This window comes from Oryctolagus cuniculus, chromosome 7 (genome assembly GCF_051225735.1).
Source record: "Oryctolagus cuniculus isolate XC-2025 breed Fujian yellow rabbit chromosome 7, ASM5122573v1, whole genome shotgun sequence".
NCBI lineage: Eukaryota > Metazoa > Chordata > Mammalia > Lagomorpha > Leporidae > Oryctolagus > Oryctolagus cuniculus.
Window position 1 is genome coordinate 143,400,441 of NC_142873.1, and position 25,346 is coordinate 143,425,786.

Sequence of the window (25,346 nt, forward strand, 5' to 3'; positions counted from 1 at the left end):
TTTTTTTCCCTCCGGATTAATAACATGTAGTGGGAAGTCTAACTGATCATGCTTTCATTAAAAAAAAAAAGAATCAGCAAAATCAGGTTTTCTTAAGAATTTCCGGATTTTGTCCTTGGAGGAGGTCAGGATCTTCCCAAGGCCTGGGTCCTCGAATCATCAAGAGTAGAGTCCTTTATTTTCTCATACTCTGACTCTAAAGAAACTTTATTCATTTTCAGGTTTTTTTTTTTTCCAATTCAGGATCAATTTTCTTTTCTTTTTTTCTTTTTTTTTTTAACAGGCAGAGTGGACAGTGAGAGAGAGAGTCAGAGAGAAAGGTCTTCCTTTGCCGTTGGTTCACCTTCCAATGGCCGCCGCGGCCGGCACACTGTGTCCGGCGCACCGCGCTGATCCAATGGCGGAAGCCAGGTGCTTCTCCTGGTCTCCCATGGGGTGCAGGGCCCAAGGACTCCACTGCACTCCCTGGCCACAGCAGAGAGCTGGCCTGGAAGAGGGGCAACCGGGACAGAATCCGGCGCCCCGACTCGGACTAGAACCCGGTGTGCCGGCGCTGCAAGGTGGAGGATTAGCCTATTGAGCCGCGGCGCCGGCCCAGGATCAATATTAATCTTCACAAAATCATATTGGATTTGTAAAAGCTCATGAAGACCAAAAGAACCTCCAACGATCAGCAACAGCATGGGAACTCCATTCCGAAGGGTCTTGTTCTTGCAAGGTGCGCATCACCACAGGGGCAAGCACGGCCGAATTCTCCCACCCGCTTAGGCACTCTGCCCTGCTGGCCCAACCCCACGCTCCCACCCGGTGCGGGACGTCCAGAAAAGACCATGTTCTTAATCATTACACTAGACTGTCTTCCTCCAGTGATTTGGGCAGATCCAAGCAATCCAATCCAAGACAATTTTGCTTTTAATATAGTATTAGATCAGTTATCTCTTCTACAAAGAACTGTCCCAGACAAACCTGAAATTATATGCAGCAAATGAACAGAAACCCTGTGAAGAAAGAAGGTCACCGACTGGGTTTACTCCAGTCTTTGATTCTGAAGCATCAGACCATATCCTACCTGGGCAGCCTCGTAAGTGATGGTCTTGGTCTCAGTGTGGACAATAGGGACGTCTTTGGTTGGGATTTCACTTTTCATGGCGTTGGCAGTGTCTGAGATGGTGACAGTCTGAGTCTTCACCAGGGGAGGCTGTGAACCAGTACAGAAGCAAAGTTATCGGAGTCTTTCTGAAGGCTGTGGCGCACTAATCTTCTGACATTGATCTGATCAAAGTGCTGGCTTTAACCAAGCAGGGCAGCTCAGTCTCCAAAGGTGTTTATTCCACGCTAGACTTGGATACTCTTCCAAAGTAGCCCCGACAAGACGTCACATCATGAGGGGTATTTAAAAAGCAGCATTACTGTAATCACTTTCATAAGCTTAATGGAAAGCCATAAGATCAGTGATATACAACACTTCAGAATGACCTTCATAATTTGAATATAAGACTATTTGCCAAATAGCAATCACTTTCATTTGTCCTAGTGACTGTATCATCATAATTAAGAAAATCAGCCACATTTCCTCTGCTAAGTACAAATGGACCATGAAACAGCAGTGGCACTGGAATGCATTACCCTGGAATTAATTAACTTCTTTCAAATCAATGTCAGACATTCACTTTGGAATTACTGAGAGAAAAGAATATTTGGAAAACTGAAAAGAAAATAAATCAGTTTTACCATCACCTGGTGATTAATCTCAGAATTTTAGAAGAATGAACACTAGTGGGATATCAAAGGTTTTTTTTCCACCTGCTCACCCTCTCCAAGCTATAAATCACCCCAAAACTGCAATTTGACTTAGATAAGATTAAGTGGCCATCCACCTTAACAAGAGAAATCAGTCCCTATGATCACAGCAGCCTCCGTGGGTGGGTCAGTGGGAGCGGTGGGCTGCACAAGGTGGCCACAGTATGTACATCGTTTCTTGGGATCTGACATCTCAGAACAAAGGTCAGTTGCCCCTTTTAATTAAGAATGTTGGGATTTTGGAGCACAGACTGAGAACACGGAAGGCTCCTCACCATAGGCATCTCCCAAATTCACGTCCTTCCTTCCACAGTCAATACTCAAGCAAGGAAAGATGAACACCAGCTTCATAAACATAAATCGCTGGGGTTTACTCCCAAGAGTTTTGTCATGTCATCAGAGAAGGAAGCATTTCTAGCCATGGAGTTAATTCTTCTGAATGAGTTTCTTTACAGCAATCAAAGACTTTAATTTGATTGTGTGATTTTGAAAAAAAGCAGAGAGGCCACTACCCTTACCACCACCACCACTACCACCACCACCAGCACCTCCTCCACAGAATAGATTTGGCCCTCTCCCAAAGAGAGTCATGAAATCTGCATCATCCAGTTTCTACCTGGAAACTTCGAATGAGGGCAGGGAACTGGCTCCCCACGTGAGAGTCAAGAAATGATCCATTATGCTTCCCACGTGGCTCTCCTGGTACAACATGCTCTTCACTACTCTGCGCCTTTTTCTCACCAAGTTGCAGCTGACAGGAGGCTGGTTTGACTGAGAAGTTTAAGGCACTGGCCTGTTCCTCCATTCCTATACATTCCCCACTTGGGACTCTTGGCATTTCGTCAGCATCAAAATAACCAGCCTCCCCCTGCTCCTTCTCTTCTGTCTCCTTGCTGCTTATGGAGAGGGAGCCAAAGTCAAAGCTTTGTGGAGACTCCAATGGGGTGGTCAGCTGGCTCTTACTAGGAACTACGGAGTGCTTGGGGCCCTCCCACTCAGAGTCAGGGTTAGTAGATAGCACCTTTGTCCCGAGAGCCACCTCCTCTGTGTGAATGCCATTTATACTCTACAAATGAATGAACAACACAAACGCAAGATTAGGAATGATGGGGCGGAGAGGGGGAGGAATACAATGAATGCTGAAAATCAATAATAATTTCTAAGAAGCTTTAATACCATTAATATTAAAATAAACTAAGAATCTTAGCTCCTAAGGTAGACAAAATGTTCTGTTCACTACACACTATCGCAGCTTAAGCAGTTTCAGTATCATTCTGGTCATATTTCTATACATTGTTCACCTGAGAAATAATTCCACAATAATTTCACAGAACCTGGCACCTATGAGTATTCCCATAAGCTTCCCTGTATAATATATTTTCTTCATACTTAAGAGAGCTACTTTGCCATTATGAAGTCTCTAATTCATTACCATGCAAAGGACAGAATATAATTTACGAGGCAATCAAAACACATTCTTGGGGCTGGTGTGGCACAGTAGGTTAAGCCGCAGCTTGCAACACTGACATCCCATACTGGAGTGCCAGTTTGAGTCCTGGCTACTCTGTTTCCAATCCAGTTTCCTGTTAATCCACTTGTGAAAGTAGCAGAAGAAGGCTGAAATACTTGGGACCCTGTCACCCATCTTGTCATTCTTCATCTGGAGACCTGGATTGAAGTTCCTGAGGCTATTTGTAGAGTGAACCAGCAATGGAGTATCTTTCACTAACGATCTGTCCTTCAAATAAATAAATATTTTTAAAATATAAAACACGTTCTTTATTTAAGATCTATTTATTTATTTGAGAGGCAGAGTTACAGACAGAGGGAGGGAAGGAGGGAGAATCTGCTGGTTCACTTCCCAAATGGTCACAACGGCCGGAGCTGGGCCAATCCGGAGGCATTTGGGCCATCTTATACTGCTTTCCTAGGCCATTACCAGAGAGCTGGATCGGAAGAGGAGCAGCCAGGACTTGAACCGGTGCCCATATGGAATGCCAGCACTGTAGGCAGAGGCTTAACCTACTATATACCACAGAGCTGGCCCCTAAATAAAATATGTTCTTGAGGAGCCTGATCAAGTTGAAAAATATTTCATATCTCTAAGCCATAATATCAGTACTGGTCCCTAACACAGAAGCTAAAACCCAGCTTTTGGTTGGCAGGAAGACAGAGTTGAGTTACATTCAGCACAGACACTAATTATTGTCATGACATAAAATATGGTATCAAAAATAGTAAAATGTCAGGGCAGGGATTCACGTTAGCAGTTAAGATGTCTGCATTCCATATTGGAGTACCTGAGTTCAATACTTGGCTCTGGTTCCTGACTCCAGTTTCCTGCTAATGCAGACCCTGGGAGGCAGCAGTGACGGGTCAAGCAATGGTTCCTGCACCCATGAGGGACTTGGATTGAGTTCCTGGCTCCCCGCTTTCAGCCCCAGTGCTAGCTATTGCAGGCATTTCAGGAATGAACCAGTGAATGGGGTCTCCTTCTTTTTGTCCCTCTTTCTCTCTCTGCCTCTCAAATAAATCAACCATCTATATAATGAATGTTTCTTTGTAAGCAGACTACAAATGACCCAGCAGCTGAGATAGACTTCTTCACAGAGGAATGCCACAATACCTCCAACCTCTAAGAGAAGCAAATCCGGAAAGCACAGTTCTCTTCTGGACTAAGAGCGTCATATAACAGGAAAAATAGTTCCACAATGAGAACATCAAAGAGAACATGTATGAGAAGATACCATCACCACGGATGAACCTATTCTGAAAAGCTTGAAGAAAGTTGTAGGTAAAGGAAGAAGAAGAAAAGAAGGCAATCACACTAGTAGAAAAGAACGCGAGCCATTTGAAAATGAACAGCCTAACAAGCCAGGTGTCATGGCAAGTAACGTATGCATGTGCTCAACAGAAAGCTGTCAAGAGTCATTCAGGCCTGAAGTCTTGGTAAGATGATGTTACCATACTACATACCACGTAGGAACTTAGTAACAAAAAGGGGCTCTTTTAAGAAGGTATTCCTGGCCGGCGCCGCGGCTCACTAGGCTAATCCTCCACCTTGTGGCGCCGGCACACCGGGTTCTAGTCCCGGTCGGGGCGCCGGATTCTGTCCCGGTTGCCCCTCTTCCAGGCCAGCTCTCTGCTGTGGCCAGGGAGTGCAGTGGAGGATGGCTCAAGTGCTTGGGCCCTGCACCCCATGGGAGACCAGGAGAAGCACCTGGCTCCTGCCTTCGGATCAGCGCGGTGCGCCGGCCACAGCACGCCGGCCGCAGCGGCCATTGGAGGGTGAACCAACGGCAAAGGAAGACCTTTCTCTCTCTCTCTCTCACTGTCCACTCTGCCTGTCAAAAAAATAAAATAGAAAATAAAAAAAAAGGTATTCCTGACACAGCTTGGATCAAGTTATATGTATTTAAAAATTCACTGCTTGGGGGCCGGTACTGTGGTATAGCAGGTAAAGCCGCCACTTGTCATGCCGGAATCCCATATGGGTACCAGTTTGAGTCCCGGCTGCTCCACTTCTAATGCAGCTCTCTGCTATGGCCTGGGAAAGCAATGGAAGATGGCCCAAGTCCTTGGGCCCCTGCACGTGCGTGGGAGACCCGGAAGAAGCTCCTGGCTCCTGGCTTTGGATTGGCACAGCCAATTGGGGAGTGGACCAGCGGATAGAAGACTTCTCTCTGTCTTCCTGTCCTTCTCTGTGTAACTCTTTCAAATTAATAAATAAATCTTTAAAAAAGAGAAAAAATTCACTGCTGTTCCTTAAGTTGTAAGCTAGCTTACGTTGTGATGAACATAAGCCAGTGCTCTTCTAAGCCAAGGAAAGACATTGCATTTAAGAACTTCAGATGAGGGGCTGGTGCTGTGGTGCAGCAGGTTAAGCCGCTGCCTGCAGTGCTGACATCCCAAATGGGCACTGGTTTGCATCCCAGTTGTTCTACTTCCTATCCCACTCCCTGCTAATGCACCTGGGAAGGCAGCAGAGGATGGCCCAACTACTTGAGCTGCTACACCCATGTGAGAAACCCCGATGAAGATCCTCACTCCTGGTCTCAACCTGTCCAGATGCGGCTATTGTGGCCATTTGGGGAGTGAACCAGAAGATGGATGAGTGCATTTTCTTTTTCTCTCCCTCCCTTCCTCCCTCCCTCCCCCTCCCCCCCTGGTACTCTTTCAAATAAATAAATTAAAAAAAATTTTTTCAGGCCAACATCACTCCTAATCCATCTTGAAACATGCAATTCAAAGCACCTCAAAACAGGACAAACTGACAAGGTGGTGTTGTGGTGCAGTGGGTTGAGCTGCCACTTGCAACACTGGCACCCTATTATTCATTGATGTTTGAGTTCTGGCTGCTATGCTTTCAATCCAGATTCCTACTAGTGTATCTGTAGAGGCAGTGGGTGAAGGCCCAAGTGCTTGGGCCCCTGCCATCCACATGGGAGACCTCCCCAATAGCTGGAGCTGGGCTGATCCGAAGCCAAGAGACAAGAGCTTCTTCTGGGTCTCCAAGTGGGTGTAGGGGCCCAAAGACTTGGACCGCTGCTTTCTCGGGTGCATCAGCAGGGAGCTGGATTAGAAGTGAAACAGCTGGGACTCCAACTGGCACTCATATGGGATGCTGGCACTGCAGGTGGTGGCTTTACCCGCTACACCACAGCGCCGGCCTCCTGGCTCTGCTTCTTTTTTTTTTTTTTTTTTTTTTTTTTTTTTTTTTTTTGACAGGCAGAGTGGACAGTGAGAGAGAGAGAGAGAGAGAGAGAAAGGTCTTCCTTTTGCCGTTGGTTCACCCTCCAATGGCCACCACGGCTGGCACGCTGCGGCCGGCGCACGGCGCTGATCCAATGGCAGGAGCCAGGTACTTCTCCTGGTCTCCCATGGGGTGCAGGGCCCAAGCACTTGAGCCATCCTCCACTGCACTCCCTGGCCACAGCAGAGAGCTGGCCTGGAAGAGGGGCAACCGGGACAGAATCCGGCGCCCCAACCGGGACTAGAACCCGGTGTGCCGGCGCCGCAAGGTGGAGGATTAGCCTAGTGAGCCGCGGCACCAGCCCGCTGCTCCTAATCTAGTTTCCTGTTAATGCACATCTTAGGAGGCAGCAGGTAATGGCTCAAGAACTTGGGTCCCTGCCAACCACATGAGTGAACTGGATTGAGTTCTGGGCTCCTGGCTTTTGCCTGGTCCAGCCTCAGCTGCTGTGGGCATTTGGGGAGTGAAGAAGCAGATGAAAAAAAAATCTGTTTCTCTGCCTTATCAAATAAAATACTAATAATTTAAAAATTATAGAAGGAACTCTATGAATTTAACATTGCTTAGGCCAGCATTTCTTACCCAAAAGCTGCTTAGCAAAATTAATCATTTTTCCCAAAACGCATATAAGAGATCGAAGGTAAAAGTTTAAGCTATAGTAGTCTCAAATGAACAAATATTTTTAAGTGTCTTATATGTGTTAGTTACTCAGAATAAAAGGTAAATTGGTAATAGCTAGGTTGAATCACCACCATTCACAGCAATCTCCCGTAAGTCATAACAACCTCTCCAGTTGGCTCTGCTATCCAGAACCCTTGAACAGAGACAACAATTCACTGGACATCCTCCCACATATGTAGAATGCAACATGACCCAAACTACACTTATCTCTGCCGCTGCTTGGGCTTCTATTATACCTATTATTATCATTATTTAATTTGAGAGGTAGAGTCACAGACAGAGGGAGACACAGAGAAAGAAAGGTCTTCCATGCACTGGTTCACTCCCCAAATGGCCGCAACGGCCAGAGCAGAGCTGATCTGAAGCCAAGAGCCAGGAGCTTCCTCCAGGTTTCCCACAGGGTACAGGGGCCCAAGCACTTGGGCCATCCTCCACTGCTTTCCCAGATCACAAGCAGACAGCTGGATGGGAAGAGGAACAGCCAGGACATGAACCAGTGCCCATATGGGACACTGGTGCCACAGGCAGAGGCACTGACCCCTATTATTCCTACTACACTGGTAAGTGACACCATCATCCATCCTAGTCTTTCATGCCCAAATCCCAAGAATCATCCTCAGTGCCTTCCTTACAGTCATCCGCCAGCCCTGAGATTATGTCGAGTCACTTTTATCTTTATCTATCTGCTTGTCTTTATTCCCACATTGACTACCTTAAAATGCCTCACTCAGATTACTAGTAACGCACTCAATAGCCTTTCTTCTTTCCTCCCTTCCTTCTCATCTCAAACTTTCCTTGGATATATCTTCTATTCTGCCAGTAATGTTGATTTCTGAAGTGAAACACTGAAAATTCCATTTTCTAGCTTAAAACCCTTTAGTGGTTCTTCATTGCCTTTTTTTTTTTTTTTTTAAAGATTTATTTGCAAGTCAGAGCTACACACAGAGAGAAGGAGAGGCAGAGAGAGAGAGAAAGAGGTCTTCCATCCACCAGCTCACTCCCCAACTGGCCTCAACGGCTGGAGTTGTGCTGATCCGAAGCCAGGAGCCTCTTCCAGGTCTCCCTCGCGGGTACAGGAGCCCAAGGACTTGGGCCATCTTCCACTGTTTTCTCAGGCCATAGCAGAAAGCTGGATGGGAAGTGGAGCAGCCGAGACTGGAACAGGCACCCATTTGGGATGCTGGCACTGCAAGCGGCAGCTTTACCCACAACACCACAGCCCCCCTTCATTGCCTTTTGGTTGAAGTCCAGACCCTTCAGTGATATAGAAAATACCACAAAATCTGACCTGTACTTCTCTCTCCAGTTTCATGCTGTTATACTGCCACATACACATCTTTCTTCCCATTAATTTGAAACTATGTGCAATTCCTAGAGCATAGACAGTATGCTTTCTTTTGCTTCCATACCTTTGTAAACACTGATCCTTCTGTCTGGAAGTCCAGCCTTAACTCAAGTGTCAGTTCTGTGAGTTTTCCCTGGGCTGCCCAATCTAAACTATGGTTAGATATTTTCCCGTGTTCTCATTGTACCCTGTCATTGCTGGCAAATTCATCTGTCTTTTCCACTAGACCATGCTCCCTGGGGGGTAAGGACTGACCAGGTTTTTTTTTTTTTTTCCCCCTGACAGGCAGAGTTAGACAGTGAGAGAGAGACAGAGAGAAAGGTCTTCCTTCCGTTGGTTCACCCCCCCAAATGGCCGCTACAGCCGGCGTGCTGCGCTGATCCGAAGCCAGGAGCCAGGTGCCTCCTCCCGGTCTCCCATGTGGGTGCAGGGCCCAAGCACTTGAGCCATCCTCCACTGCCCTCCCAGGCCACAGCAGAGAGCTGGACTGGAAGAGCAGCAACTGGGACAGAACCAGCGCCCCAACCGGGACTAGAACCCCGGGGTGCAGGCAGAGGATTAGCCTATTGAGCCACGGCGCTGGCTCTGACTAGGTCTTACTTAGCTCTGTGTTACCTTGTTTTTGGCATGTTAACAACTCTGTTAAAAACTTGCTGAGGGGCCCAGCGCTGTGGTGCAGCAGGTTAAAGCCCTGGCCTGAAGCGCTGGCACCCCATATGGACGCCGGTTCTAGTCCCGGCTGCTCCTCTTCCCATCCAGCTCTTTGCTATGGCCTGGGAAAGCAATGGAGGATGGCTCAAGTGCTTGGGCCCCTGTACCCACATGGGAGACCTGGAAGAGGCTCTTGGCTCCTGGCTTCGGATCGGCACAGCTCCAGTCATTGTGGCCAATATGGGGAGTGAATTAGTGGATGGAAGACCTCTTTCTTTGTCTCTACCTCTCTCTGTAGCTCTTTCAAAAAAATAAAATAAATCTTTATAAAAAAACTTTCTGAATAAATTCATGTTACTCGAGAACTTCAGCTAGCTTTCTCTTATGCTATCTAATAACTGAACTGTTTAGAAAGAACAAACGGTGGCTCACTTGACAGGCCCTTTGTCTAGTCTAGCATTTTATCTCCTCCATCAGTAAAATAAGGGGAAAACTAACGTTGTTAAGCTGAACATGTGCTAGGCACTGTGTAGTCACTTTAACATGCTTTCTCATTTACAGTCTGACCATGAAGACATCGTTATTCCTAATTTAGAGATGATGGAGTGAAGAGGCGCATCAGCTCCGAGCCAGTAACTGAGGGAACAAGGGTTCAGACTCAGGTCTGGTTCTAAAGCCCATCTTCTTCCTGTGGCACCAGAAGGTATTTAAGTAGGAGCAAAGGACATAACCTGTCGTGCTCAAAAGGATACAAACCAAACCCAAATCTAATTTTGAGAAGCACAAAGATTATCCAAAGACATCTTAGCAGAATCTGATCTTAGTGGCTGACACTATATTTTTAAGTATACAGAGCAAGCTGAAGAGCCAGAAGAAAAGACTAGCCAGAAGATATAAAGTCTTAATGACATAAGACACCCAGAATTTGGCATATACTATCAGTGAAGAATTTTACTGACAGTGTTGCTGCCTTTGGCTGTGACCATCAGCAAAGCTCACTGGATTATATAAAATTGCGCAACTGCACATGGCAAATTAGCCTGGAAACTCTAAAGAGGGTTTTCTCAGGGATCTGAATTGATATTTGGGCTATATGCAAACCAACTGGCAACAAAAACACAAAATTGAGACTTAATGTTACTTAAAGGAGTTAATCTAGATGTTATCTGGACTGATGGGTGACTAGTAACAAAGAAGCATCAATAGAAAGACGGCAGCTGCCTGGGGCCAGCACTGTGGCAGATTAATCCTCCGCCTGTGGCGCCGGCATCCCATATGGGCAATGGTTTGAGTCCCAGCTGCTCCTCTTCCAATTCAGCTCTCTGCTATGGCCTGGGAAAGCAGTAGAAGATGGCCCAAGTGCTTGGGTCCCTGCACCCATGTGGGAGATTGGAAGAAGCTCCTGGCTCCTGGCTTTGGATTAGTATAGCTCTGGCCATTGTATCCATTTGGGGAGTGAACCAGCAGACGGAAGATCTCTCTCTCTCCCTCTAACTCTCCTTCTCACTGTCTGTAACTCTAACTCTCAAATAAAATCTTTAAAAAAAAAAGAAAGAAAGAAAGATGGCAGCTGCCTATACAAAGGACCACAATGCTATCTAGTTGGTTTCAAGAACATGAAAAAGAAGAATATTGACAAGCAATTAATTGAATATGAACACAATTTGAAGATCCTGAATTTTATAATTTTATTTAAACAATGGTTCCTGCTAAGTATAATAATTCGGTATTTTTTTTGTTTCATTTTGGGAATACAAGATTTTTTTTCCCCTAAAAACTTTCTCTTGAAAACTATTTATTCAAAGGTATTATGTCTCAGGATTGTTAAACCCTGTGTACAAGGATAGCTCAAAATGTTCATGAAAAAATAGAATTAAAAGGCAGGTTCATTTTGGTGCAAAAACTGAAAGCTATGCATACAAGGGCTCTTAAAAAAACTGTGAAAAAGACTATGGAAAAGCTATGGGTGGGGCCAACATTGAGGCACAGTAGGTCAAGCTGCCGCCTGTGATGCCTCCCATACAGTCACCAGTTTGAGTCCTGGCTACTCCACTTCCAATCCAGCTCTCTGATAATGCACCTGGGAAAGTAGTGGAAGATGGCCCAAGTACTTGGGCCCCTGTACTAACATAGGAGACCTGGATGAAACTTCTGCCTCCTCCCTTGGCCTCTCCCAGCCCCGGCTGTTATGGCCATTTCGAGAGTGAACCAGTGGATGGAAGATTCTCTCTCTGTATCTCTGCCTTTCAAATAAATAAATAAATCTTTTGAAAAAATAGGTAAATCTTTAAACAAAAGAAAAGCTATGCATGGATTTAAAAATTTTTTGCATCAAAAATAAACTTATTTTTAAATTCTACTTTCCTAAGAAATTTTTTGAAATATCCTTGTATATATATCCTCATATAAGTTATAAATTACTTCTTCCACTGACAGATTCCAGTTATCATTAAGAGCAGGATAAGTGTGTTTTACAGGTATTTTCCTGCCATTCCATTAAATGTAATCTGGAGTCTTGCTTTTCAGGTTATTTTTGAAGAGTTACATACCTGAAAAGACTACCAAAAGAATCTTGCTTACGAAATTATCTTATCCTATACAAGATCACAGTGAAAATATACCTGAAAATCCCACATACGCAAGAGCCACTTAAGTTTTTTCTGGAGAATTTATGTATTTTCTCACACACCTTTGGTCACTGTTCCCTGCTAGTGAGGACCAATCCTATCTTTGGTTCACAACAGAAAAACAATTCTTTTCTCTGTTAAGAAGAGAAAAGAACCCATAACGGTCTCATTTTACCTTTCTATGTATTAGAATCCTTAGTGGGGCCAGCACTGTGGTGCAGTGGGTAAAGCCACTGCCTGCAGTGCTGGCATTTCATATGGGTCCTGGTTCGAACCCCGGCTGCACTACTTCTGATCCAGTTCTCTGCTATGGCCTGGGAAAGCAGTAGAAGATGGCTCAAGTGCTTAGGCCCCTGCACCGGTGTGGGAGACTTAGAAGAGGCTGTTGGCTTTGGATCGGCACAGCTCCAGCCTTTGTGGTCATTTGAGGAGTGAACCAGTGGAGAGAAGTCTTCTCTTTCTCTGCCTCTGCCTCTCTGTAACTCTGCCTTTCAGATAGATAGATAGATAGACAGACAGTCAGATAGATAGATAGATAGATAATCGATTGATCGATCGATCTGTTTTTTAAAAAATGAAGAATTCTTAGTGGGCAGAAGGGAACCAAGGAAGGAACAGCAGCAGCACTGCCAAGCTTGCCATGTGATGTCAGAGGAATTAAAAATGTAGTTGTGGGCCAGGCATTTGGGCACAGTGGTTAAGGCACTCGTGTCCCATATCAGAGTGTCTGGGTCAAAGTTCTGGCTCTGTTCCCAGTTTTGGTTTCCTGCTGGCATGCACCCAGAAGGCAGGTGATGATTCAAATGGTTGGGTCTCTGCCACCCATGGAGGAGACGTTGGAGAGAGTTCTTGGCTCCTGTCTTTGGCTTAGTCCAGCTCTGGCTATTGCAAGTGTTTTGGGAGGGAACGAGTAGATGGGAGTTATCTACCCCCCTCCTTTCTGCTGCTCTGCCTTTCAAATATGTAAAATAAGTAAACAAAATAAAAAATATATCTATGATTTAATTCTTTTTAAAAATGTCTTTGTTTATTCATTTATTTGGAAGGCAGGCAGCTGAGGAAAAAGGAACAGACACACGGGGACACATTCTATCTGCTGGTTCACTTCCCACATGGCTACACCAGTGAAGGCTGGCCAAGCTGAAGCTAGGAGCCGAGAACTCCATCAGGTCTAGCTGGTGACAATTACCCATTGCTTCCCTGGGCTCATTAGGAGGACACTGGATTAGAAGTAGAGCAGCTGGGACTAGAATCAGAATTGCAACATAGGATGTTTGCATCCCAAATGGCTGCTTAATCTGCTGTGCCACAACACCAGCCTCTGTAATTCAATTCCTTAGTAAATTTTCTTAATAGACATCTGCCTCAACAGGGAAGTCACTCAAAGGAAATTATCATTCTCTTGCCAAAGTCATAATGATACTAATTGGAAATATAAGATATTAAAGATAACAGTGTCCCCAAAATTGATGTAAACTATAACCCTTTAAAACAACAGTATATTGGACTTACCCCTAAGGGTAAAGCTAAAAACTTGCCATGGGACGCCAAATCCCATTAAGTTGGCAGGTACCAATGTCATCTTACTAGTTAAAGTGATCAGTGTAAGTTCATAACCAAGTATAAAAGATAAGAATAAGTGTCAAAGGGAACACACAAATAAGACCAAGTGTCTGCCAATAATAATAGATAGAATTAAAAAGGAGAAAACAATCCAACATGGGAAGCAGGCTACTCAGCAGACTCAGAATGACAAAGGCCCTAAACAGAACTCTGGCCTCAGAATCAGCCCTTAAAGCATTCGGATCTGGCGAAAAAGCCCATGAAAGCATTTCAGGCATGGAAAGCCAAGACACTGGCAAAAAATGACCCACATGAAAGATCTCTGTGAGAGAGAGCCCAGTGGAAAGAAGGGGCCATCAAAGAAGGAGGTACCTTTCTCTGAAGGGAGGAGAGAACTCCCATTTTGATTATGGCCCTGTCTAAATAATGTCAGAGTTTGTGGACTCAAAAGGCTTGAGTAGCTCATGACAAGAATAGCCTTGGCAGCTCATGACAAGAGACTCGGGTGATTACTGACGTCATAAATAAGAGTGTCAATTGTTAAATCAACAACAGGAGTCACTGTGCACTTACTCCCCATGTAGGACCTCTGCCCTTAATGAGTTGTACTATGAGAAGTAACAGTAAAACTTGTGTTCAAACAGTACTTTATACTTTGTGTGCTGTGTGGGTTCAAACTGTTGAAATCTTTACTTAGCATAGAGTTAATCTTCTGTATATAAAGATAATTTAAAATGAATCTTAATGAAGAATGGGATGGGAGAGGGAATAGGATGTGGGACGGTTTGAGGGTGGGAGGGCGGGTTTGGAGGGAAGAACACTATAATACAAAAGTTGTACCTATGAAATTTATATTTATTAAATAAAAGCTTTCTATAAAATAAATCAATGGTATAGTACTTCATATCCAGAATTATTTATATTTCTTAAAACATTTTTTTAAAAAGATTTATTTATTTATTTATTTGGAAGTCAGGGTTAGAGAGAGAGAGACAGATCCTCCATCCACTGGTTCATTCCCCAGATGGCCATAAGGGCCAGGGCTATGCAAAGCCAAAGCCAGGAGACAGGAACCCCATCTGGGTCTTCCAGGTGAGTGGCAGGGGCCCAAGCACTGGGCCATCCTCTGCTGTCTTTCCCAGGCCATTAGTAGGGTGCTGGATCCAAAATGGAGAAGCTCACACAAACTGGCACCCATATGGGATGCTGGCATTGCAGGATGCGCTACCACATGCTGGCTCCTCAAAACATTACTTTTTGCAAAGAAACATTAACCAGAGCAATAAAGACATGTAGTTCCTACATGGAAGTGTTTCTTGAGCAGTGACATGGACCAAGCCTACGATTTTACCTAGGCTGGTCTTCATTTCAGCTTTTGTTAGCAAGTTCTCAATCAAGTCCTCATATTCTTTAGAAAATATCACCAGGAACTGGCTTTGGGGAACAGTGGGTTAAGCCACAGCCTGTAATGGTGGCATCCCATGTTGGAGTGCGGCTTCAAGTCCCAATTGCTCCACTTCTGATGTAGCTCCCTGCTAATGTGTTTGGGAAGGCAATGGAAGATAGCCCAAGTACTTGGACCCCTGCCACCCACGTGGGAGACCCAGATGGAGTTCCAGGCTCTAGGCTTCGGGTTGGCCCAGCCCCAGCAGTTGCAGCCATTTGGGGAATGAACCAATGTGTAGAAGATCTCTTTCTGGAGGTCAGCGCCATGATTCACTTGGTTAATCCTCCGGCTGCGGCGCGGGCATCCCATATGGGCACCAGGTTCTAGTTCCGGTTGCTCCTCTTCCAGTCCAGCTCTCTGCTGTGGCCCGGGAGGGCAGTGGAGGATGGCCCAAGAGCTTGGGCCCCTGCACCCACATGGAAGACCAGGAGGAAGCACCTGACTCCTGGCTTCAGATTGGTGCAGCGCTGGCCATGGCTGCCATTTGGGGAGTGAACGAACAGAAGGAAGACCTTTCTCTCTCTCTCTCTCTCTCTCTCTCTCTCTCTCTCACTAACTCTGCCTGTCTAATTAAAAAGAAAGAAAGAAAGAAAGAAAGAAAGAAAGAAAGAAAGAAAGAAAGAAAGAAAGAAAGAGAAAAAATCTATTTCTCCCTGTCTTTCCCTCTCTGTCTCTCTGCCTTTCAAATAAATAAAATAAATCTTTAAAAATAAAGAAATAAAATATTACCAGCTAGAACTCTGAAGAAAGAAACTGTGATAGAAGAATTAAAACATGAGAATGCTTAATAAATATTCTTGAGCCACGATCTTTAGGAAGAACACTGTACAGGCTATTTTAACAGCTAGTTTTGTGATACTCATATATACTTTCTGTTAAGCAACAAGACAGGGAGAATACTTCTGATTAGTCACAAAATTTATAGCCATTTAAAAATGAAATAGATTTATTTCTGTACTGAATCTTAAAGCACATACATTTCCATATTTTTTAAAAGATTTATTTTTATTTATTTGAAAGACAGAATTACAGAGAGAGGTAGAGATAGGGAGAGAGTCTTCCATCTGCTCCCCAAATGGCCACAATAGCCAGAGCTGTGCCGATCCAAAGTCAGGAACCAGGAGTCTCTTCTGGGTCCTCCATGTGGATGCAGGGGCTCAAAGACTTGGGCTACCTTCTACTGCTTTCCCAGGCCACAGCAGAGAGCTGGATCAGAAGAGGAGCAGCCAGGACTAGAACCAGTACCCATATGGGATGCTGGCACTTCAAGTCAGGGCTTTAACCACTATGCCACAGTACTGGCCCCTTTCCATATTATTATTACCCAAACATACGCTTCTTCAGTTTGCAAAAATTTCCTCAAAAAGCAGCCTGAGACTATCTTAGTCATCTTGCACAACGTAATCCCAAATCTACCATATCTACTAAACTACTACTGTTTTTCACAGTCTCTGTATTTTCTTTTGCCATTCTGTCAAGTAAAATGAGACTTAAAATTGGCTCTGTGGGGTGGGTTTGGTGTAGTGGTTAACATTCTATGGGAGGGGCTGGGACTGTGGCATAGCAGGTAAAGCCGCCGCCTGCAGTGCCAGCATCCCATACGGGTGCTGGTTTGAGTACCGGCTGCGCCACCTCTGATCCAACTCTGCTGTGGCATGGAAAAGCAGGGGAAGATGGCCCAAGTCCTTGGGCCCCTGCACCCACATCAGAGATGCAAAGGAAGCTCCTGGCTCCTGGCTTTGGATCAGCTCAGCTCTAGCCATTGTGGCTATTTGGGGAGTGAACCAGCAGATGGAGGACCTCTCTTCCTCTCTCTGCCTCTGCCTCTTTGTAACTCTGCCTTTCAAATAAATAAATATATCTTTTTTTTTTTTTTAAAGATGCTATGGGATACCCACATCCCATATCAGAATGCCTGTGTTCAAGTCTTGGCCCTGCTTCTAATTGTAGCTTCCTGCTAATGCACACCCTGGCAGGCAGCAGGTTGATGGCTCAATAGATGGATCTCTCTCACCCACGTGGGAGACCTAGATTGAGTTTCTAGTTCCTGGCTTCAGTCTGACCCAGCCCCAGCAGTTGTAGGCATTTGTGGAGTGAGCCAGCAGATAGAAGATCTCTGTTAACTTGTCTCTCTGACTTTCAAATAAAAAATGAAAACAAACATTTATATATAAGACTAGCTTTGTAAGTACAGCATAGTGGTATGATCAGTTCTGTAGTGTCATCAAAGATTTCGTGGCCTGCTAAAATGCAAATATTCAGGGAAAGTTAATACATTAAACTTACTGTTTTTACATGTCAGGAAAAAAATTTGTTAGACTTTTTAATAAGCTTTATATGATTTTTAAAAATAAGTTTTATAAGAAAGGAGTAAAGAGAGGTGGCAGTGGGACTAGGGGTGGGGGTGCACAAACACGCATACACCCACAGAGCACATTACCCTTGCTTTGCAAACCCAGTAAGAAATGCTTTGCACTGCAAATGCTCATAGAACCAGCAGGAACCGAGGTTATCTTGCTAAGCACAGAGGAAGATACCCAGCAGAAGAGTCAGCTCCTGGTTCTTAACTAAAGTAAACAACAAATATTACAGTCACTTAAATTATCAACAACATACTTAAATGATATCCCCAAATGGTCTGCAACATGCAAACTAAAAATACAGAATCCAATCCTGATAAGATTCCTTAATTGCGAGTGCTTTGTTTCTACATTCTTAACTTTAATCAAACATGGCATGGTTAGTTCTCGGCACAGAATGGCTTTAGAAAGCCTTGGAGAAAAGCCCTTTATAAAAAGCAAAATATATGATTTATGCTTTCATGTATGACAAATATTTGTGATATCCTTATTTTGAAAAAATTATTAATATTCATGTTTCTTTTGGTTATAGAATAACCAGTAGGAAAATTAGCCTAGTGATTTAAACATTTTTTTAATTTAAAATAAATGCTTTCAAATGGGCACTTGCAATAAAAGATAACTCAGATGTAGTAATGGCTTCTTTTGCAAAAGCCATGTGTAAACAGCACATAAAGATGACAAGTCAAGCAGCAGTCGCCCATTCTTCAGCCAAAAAAGGAAACAAATGAAGAAAGAAGAACAAAAATTACCAAAATGAAAAATATCCCCTGATCCTCCACCCCCAAAGCTCAATAAATAATACTTTCAGTACATTTTCAGTGGAAAAATTAGGCAACAAGTGGTTTAAAAAAGGACATAAGAATCACAAACACTCAAAATGGGGATAAACTAACAACAGAGTGACTATGTGGCTAGCAAAAGATGATTTTAGAATTCTATCTTTTCTCTATAGTACGTCATTCTTTATCATACAATACATTTCTCTTCATTCTTTCTCACTTGTATATACCCTCCCTCATGTTTTTGGTTATTGTTGAGTTTGTTTGCTATGGATCCTTAGCTAAAAAATACTACCCTGGAGAACTCAATAGCTTCTCCATGGAACTAAGAGTCATTTTCATGGTCCATTGCTGCTCACTGGCATGAAAGATTACATCTGGATCAAGAGGGCTATTCAGGAAGACGTTGGTTTCTACTAAGGTGATAAAATTGTTTATTATTGGCCGGTGCCACGGCTCACTAGGCTAATCCTCCGCCTTGCGGCGCCGGCACACCGGGTTCTAGTCCCGGTCGGGCGCCGGATTCTGTCCCGGTTGCCCCTCTTCCAGGCCAGCTCTCTGCTGTGGCCAGGGAGTGCAGTGGAGGATGGCCCAAGTGCTTGGGCCCTGCACCCCATGGGAGACCAGGAGAAGTACCTGGCTCCTGCCATCGGATCAGCGTGGTGCGCCGGCCGCAGCACGCTGGCCGCGGCGGCCATTGGAGGGTGAACCAACGGCAAAGGAAGACCTTTCTCTCTGTCTCTCTCTCTCACTGTCCACTCTGCCTGTCAAAAAAAATTGTTTATTATAGAAAAATAAATCCACAGTGCAGCCTTTCTTTCATAAATCCCAGCAAATGAAAATTTCCAATGACAATTATTCTTCAAACATAGTTCTTATAATTTTGTAAATAGTGCTGTTATTAGATTATCCCCAAAATAGGCAAATGTAAAAGCGAACAGCTTCATAATCCATGCCTTATGCAAAATTTCATCTATTAGATAATAGAAAATTTTGCCTTTACTGCACTCACCAGCAAGGACTCCACAGATCAAGTATTCTCAAACCTGAGTAGATCTATAGAAGCCAAAGTGCTTGAGCAAACATTAAGGGTTATACTGAACACTTGCAGGAGACCAGAACCTTGGGTGGTCATGTTTAATTTCATCACACTATGAAGGGTTAGGGTGGTGGGACAGAGATGGAGAGGAAGAAGCTATAAGGAGTACAAAAACTGATCATTCAGAATGCAACAAAGTTAAATTTGTTGGCAGATTTTCACAGAAGTTCTAGTTCCAAAAATGATTAAAGTCATAATAAACACTTAAGAAAAGCACCAATTTGAGATCTAGAAAACAATGTCTATTCCACAGAACTAAATGCAACAGAAAATTATTATTAGATGCTGTGTCTTCTTTTCCTGAATATCCTAGAATAATGAAGATGGTTTTCTGTGTTAACATTTTCAAGAAACTCCTAATCGGAATGTGGCTTTGGAGAAACACTACCAGTTTTCATCCTACACAGACAAGGGCATCAGGTACGTAGCCAGAGCTAGTGAACAGACCGCTCCAACGTGGAGTGTTGGTTTTAAGCAATCACCTGGATAATACAATAAAACCTAGAACTTTGAGAGTAAGATAAGAGAAGGTTTACCCAAGGTGAAGTAGGAGAGAAAGTGATACACCTTTTGTAAATTTCACATTATAGGAACAAGCTCTCCTCACACCCACAAATCCACACCCACTTCCCCTCTTCAATATTCAGTATGATCAGAGTGGCAATACTGGATGCTTCATGACTACTAATTTGTATAGTGCTTTCAAAAAACACACCAAAGATAAATTCAGCATGTTAAAATGCTAACAGATGAGACAATTACATGCATCGTAGTTACTGATTAAATGACAAGAAAAAATTTTTTGACAGTATAAATAAGTCAAAGCTGATTTAAAACAATATTTTGAGATCTGAACATATACCAATAGGTTGTCTCCTTCTTAGCAAGAAGCAGAAGACAATTACTGGCCTACAGGGGCCAGCATTGTGGCTTAGTGGGTTAAGCTGCTGTCAGACACCGGCATCCCATGTGGGTGCTGGTTCATGTCCCAGGTGCTCCACTTTCAATCCAGCTCTCTGCAAATGGCCTGGGAAAGCAGCAGAAGATGGCTTAAGGGCTTGGGTCCTGGGTGAAGCTCCCAGCTCCTGGCTTCAGCCTGGCCTGGCCCAGCCCTGGCTGTGTGGCCATCTAGGGAGTAAACCAGCAGGTGGAAGACCTCTCTGTCTCTCCCTCTAACTTTAAGATAAGTAAATAAATCTTTTTTAAAAAAATGACTAGGCAACATTGAGTGAAAATATGGAAAACCAGGAGAACTTTTCCAGAAAGATTGGTTGACAGCTATCTCTTGTGGATCAATTGAGGTAGAGGTTTTTGGTTGTGGGTCTGTTTACCTACAGCATTACTGGCTTCTACTTTCTTAATTATCAGTAGCAACCAGAATTAAATTTGCATTAAGATTTATTTATGATAAATTTACATATTAACAGACCAAATAATGTGAGCAAAATATCAAAGAAAAGGTTCCAAAAGAGAAGTTCTTTAGCAGATTTCTTCAAGCTGAAACATCTTGGCCCAAATCCTTGGGCTCCTGCACCCAAGTGGGAGACCTGGATGGACTTCCAGGTTCTTGGTTTTGGCCTGGCCCAGTCTCTCCATTGCAGCCATTTGGGAAGTGAATCAGTGAATGGAAGATCTCTTTTTAGAGAATGAACTAGAGAACAGAAGATTTCTTTCTGCCTCTGCCTCTCTGTAACTATGCCTTTCAAATAAGTAAGTAAATCTTAGAAAAAAGAAGAGAAAGTTCATCCCCAAACTTATTGCAGATTAGAGAATCCTTCAAGATACAACCATGTCAAATAGGGAGTAAAGGTGCTTCACAAAATGTTACTTTATTTTATTCTGTTTGATAAATATTGCTTAAGCAGGCTCCAAATTGGGAAATTTTCTCAGAGAAATCTCTTATTTGGAAAGTAACAGTAACAGTTAGAGCAAGAGACACTTCTAAACTATTTTCCTAAACTATACAATGTTAAATTTATATATCTATTTGAGATACTAAGGTGTACCATTAAGTCAGTGAAAATCACTCCCCTTTCTGTACCATGTTATTACATATATCTTAAACTTGGCTGAAGAGAAGGTGAATTGGGAATTGCTGTTTCTTTATTCCTTGGAGAAAAATGGAGGCAAACCCTTAAAAAATAAAATGAAGGAACCATCTGAGCTTATCACTGTATATATATATATATATATATATATATATATATATATATATTTTGGACAGGCAGAGTTAGACAGTGAGAGAGAGAGAGACAGAGACAGAGAAAAAAGTCTTCCTTCCGTTGGTTCACCCCCCAAATATGGCCACTATGGCCGGCGCACTTCGTCGATCCGAAGCCAGGAGCCAGGTGCCTCCTCCTGGTCTCCCATGCGGGTGCAGGGCCCAAGCACTTGGGCCATCCTCCACTGCCTTCCCGGGCCACAGCAGAGAGCTGGACTGGAAGAGGAGCAACCGGGACAGAACCGGTGCCCCCAACTGGGACTAGAACCTGGAGTACTGGTGCCGCAGGCAGAGGATTAGCCTAGTGAGCCGCAGCACCGGCCTTAGCACTGTATATTTTAAGACTACAGTTAACACAGCAATTTGGAAAATGGATTGACGGAGTGCTGTATGGCTACAGTATTTTAGATTACATTTTGGGTGTACCCTAACGCCAGATAAACAGAAATGAACACTTTTACTTTTGTGTTTCATTTCTCATCATAAAGAAGACAAAAATATGTTGACAAAAAATATGTTGACAAAAATATGCTAGGGCCGGCACGCCATGGCTCACTTGGTTAATCCTCCGCCTGCGGCACCAGCATCCCATATGGGCGCTGGGTTCTAGTCCCTGTTGCTCCTCTTCCAGTCCAGCTCTCTGCTGTGGCCCAAGTGCTTGGGCATCTGCACCTGCATGGGAGACCAGGAAGAAGCACCTGGCTCCTGGCTTTGGAATGGCACAGCGCCAGCCGTAGCATCCATTTGGGGGTTGAACCAATGGAAAGAAGACCTTTCTCTCTGTCTCTCTCTCTCTCACTGTCTAATGCTATCTGTCAAAAATAAAAAAAATAAATAAAAAGAAAGAATATGCTAAGATTTCAACAATAGTTCTTCAAAACTGTACAAAGACTAAACACGTACTCAGTTTTCTGATCTGTATCAGAGGTCAGCGAAATCCTGCCCTCTACTTGTCTTTATATGGCTATTAGCTAAGAATGGTTTTACATTTTTCTATGGTTTTGAGAAATATACAATGTTGTGACAAATAAAGCACATGTGAAATTTAAATTTGTGTGTCCATGAACAAAGTGTGACTGGAACACAGTCATGCTCATTCATCCTAGGTATTGTCTATGCTGCTTTCACTCTACAATGGCAAAGTTGAGTACTTGTGACAGACTAAATGTCTGCAAATCCTAAAATACTTATTGCATGGCCCATTACAGAAATGTTTGCCAACTCTTGATCTATATGATGTACAAAACTCACAAGCTTTGATACATTTGGCATTTTTAAGGGTGTACCATGTAAAACACAAGAGAAATATATCATATTGTTCTCTGCAAAGTATTTTAGATAAACACAAATATGTTTCCCTTATGATACTTCACTCCAAGATGAGTTAATGCATACAAATATGCATTCAGTATAGAAAATACCTTCTAGAGTGAAAATATTTGACTATTACTTGTGGTAAATGGATAAGAGCTTTTAACTGAACTAAATTATAAGACATTAACAAGAGAGACTGACACCTACTAACAGAGAAATACATGGAATCCTTAAACAAACCAAGGACCATATTACAGGACGAACAAGAAAGACAGTAGCCATGGGCTACATACAGGCTTTCTTTACTACCAGCATATACTAATTAGGCACACTGTGATTAAGTTGGCACAAATTTATATCTCAAAACAAGAGATTGTATGTGAAAAGTTAGAGCTTACCCATTGTTACTTGTAATTAATAATTTAGTTTAACAAATATTATTTTTTACATACAAGTGGTAGCTGAGATAAAACATAAAAGAAAGATGAACAGGATGAACAAAATCAGCAAGGCCTCTCACTTTTGAAATCTCACTGTTGGGGCTGGTACTTTGGCATAGCATTAAAGCTGCCATTTGCAATGTTGGCATCCCATATGGTTACTGGTTCATGTCCTGGCTGCTCCCTTCTGATCCAGCTCTTTGTTAATGGCCTGAGAAAAGCAGCAGAAGATGGCCCAAGTGCTTGGACCCCTGCACCCACATGGGAGACCTGGAAGAAACTTCAGGCTCCTGGCTTCGGCCTAGCACAGCCCTGGCAGTTGCAGCCATCTGGGAAATGAACTAGTGGATGCAAGATATCTCTTTCTCTCTCTCTCTCTCTCTCCCTCCCTCCCTCCCTCCCTCCCTCCTTCCCTCTCTTTCTCTGTAACTATTTCAAATAAACAAAATTTTTTTTAATAAAAAAAGAGGAGAAAGGCCCAAATAAAGAGTTGGATTAATAACATTTCAAATATAGGTATTTCAAAAGTTTGTGGAAATGGAATTAAAAGATAAGTTTAGGGATCTGTAGTTAGTCTAGAGGTTAAGACATCCATGTCTCACTTGGGAGTACCTGGTTAAGACATCCATGGCCCACCTGGGTTCAGTTCTTGGCTCTGGCTCCTGACTCCAGTTTCTTGCTAATGCTGCCATCTGTGGGAGACCTGGATTGAAGCCTTTGGCCCCACCCAGCCCTGGCTGTTATGGGTATTTGAAGAGTGAACCAGTGGATGGGTCTCCTCTTTCTCATTCCTTCTCTCTGCCACTCAAATTGGCGGGGGGGGGGGGGGGGGGGGTGAGGAAGGCAAGTTTATTTTGATGTAAAATGATTTTGAAATTCATGCATATGAAGAGTCTTCAATAAGTTCATGAGAAACAGTATTATGAAAAAACTATGCATGGATTTCACATTTTTTTTTTTTTTTTTTTTTTTTTTTACAGGCAGAGTGGACAGTGAGAGAGAGAGACAGAGAGAAAGGTCTTCCTTTGCCGTTGGTTCACCCTCCAATGGCCGCCGCGGCCGGCGCACCGCGCTGATCCGATGGCAGGAGCCAGGAGCCAGGTGCTTTTCCTGGTCTCCCATGGGGTGCAGGGCCCAAGCACCTGGGCCATCCTCCACTGCACTCCCTGGCCACAGCAGAGGGCTGGCCTGGAAGAGGGGCAACCGGGACAGAATCCGGCGCCCCGACCGGGACTAGAACCCGGTGTGCCGGCGCCGCTAGGCGGAGGATTAGCCTAGTGAGCCGCGGCGCCGGCCTGGATTTCACAATTTTTTGCACCAAAATAAACAGTTTAATCTACTTTTCCATAGACTTTTTGAAGTAAATTCATATTTAATAACACTTTTCTGGTGAGGATCTATTTATAATCAGAATTAAACAGAAAGTATGTTTCTAAATTTTATTATATTGCCTAGGTATAATTCAAATCACCTGGGGCCACTCAAGTTCTCCAAGTTTAGTGAGACTGTCAGAGAAGTCAAGCAAATTTAGAATGCAGGCTCCAGTAGTATTCTCAAAATATAACAGTGATGTTATCATGGCAACAGGCTCTGGAGATGAGAAGTTTCCAAAACGACAAAAACTATCCCATTCCCTACTTCTATTCTAAAAAAACTCCTAGTGTCTGCTATCTACAAAGAAGTTGAGAACACCAGACATTTTAAAATCTCTCAGGCAGAAAAAGTCACTGTATAGGGACATAAAACTCAGTAAAGCATAAGGGAGCAACCTGTGTGCAATATAGCCAGGAAGAAAAAGCTGCTGAGACAAAGAAATCTAGAGAAAAGAAAGAAGAAAGCAGGACAACATACTAGGAGGAGGCTGAGACAGATCTGGGTGTCAGGGAGTTATCTGAGCATGAGAAATGTGACTAATTCCAACATAAGAGTTATCTTTATGTGAAGAACTCTAATGTGAAGGAAGAAAATTCTTTAAAACACCACCATTTAGGATCAACAAGTGAAAACTGTAGTGAAAAAGATTTTGATTTAATGTAAGAATATACTGTATACACAAACTCAGAACTGTCCAAAGATACAATGTGTTATCTTGGGAGATTAAGCACAGGCTGCCAGACTAGTCTAAGTACCTAGATGTTATGTATAGAAGAGTACTGGAGGGGAGAGGAGATAGATCAGGATCCTATTCAATTAGGATCTTCCAGTCCTAAAAATCTGATAATGCTACCTCTTGGCATCCCTGCAATGTATTGCACAGCACTTT

At 43.5% G+C, this 25,346-nt stretch overlaps 1 protein-coding gene across 50 annotated transcripts in view; it reads right to left on the bottom strand.

Moving 5' to 3' along the window:
* EPB41 (erythrocyte membrane protein band 4.1) overlaps window positions 1–25,346 on the bottom strand; it is a 228,658-nt gene that overhangs the window by 15,335 nt on the left and 187,977 nt on the right. For 29 of the 50 annotated variants that reach the window (XM_070078946.2, XM_070078944.2, XM_070078942.2 and 26 more), the window contains one exon: window positions 1,070–1,198. In XM_070078946.2, the coding sequence (XP_069935047.1) occupies window positions 1,070–1,198 (129 nt within the window). Of the gene's footprint in view, window positions 1–1,069; window positions 1,199–2,416; window positions 2,867–25,346 lie in introns of all 50 variants that reach the window. The other 21 variants (XM_070078923.2, XM_070078915.2, XM_070078913.2 and 18 more) reach the window with 2 other exon arrangements.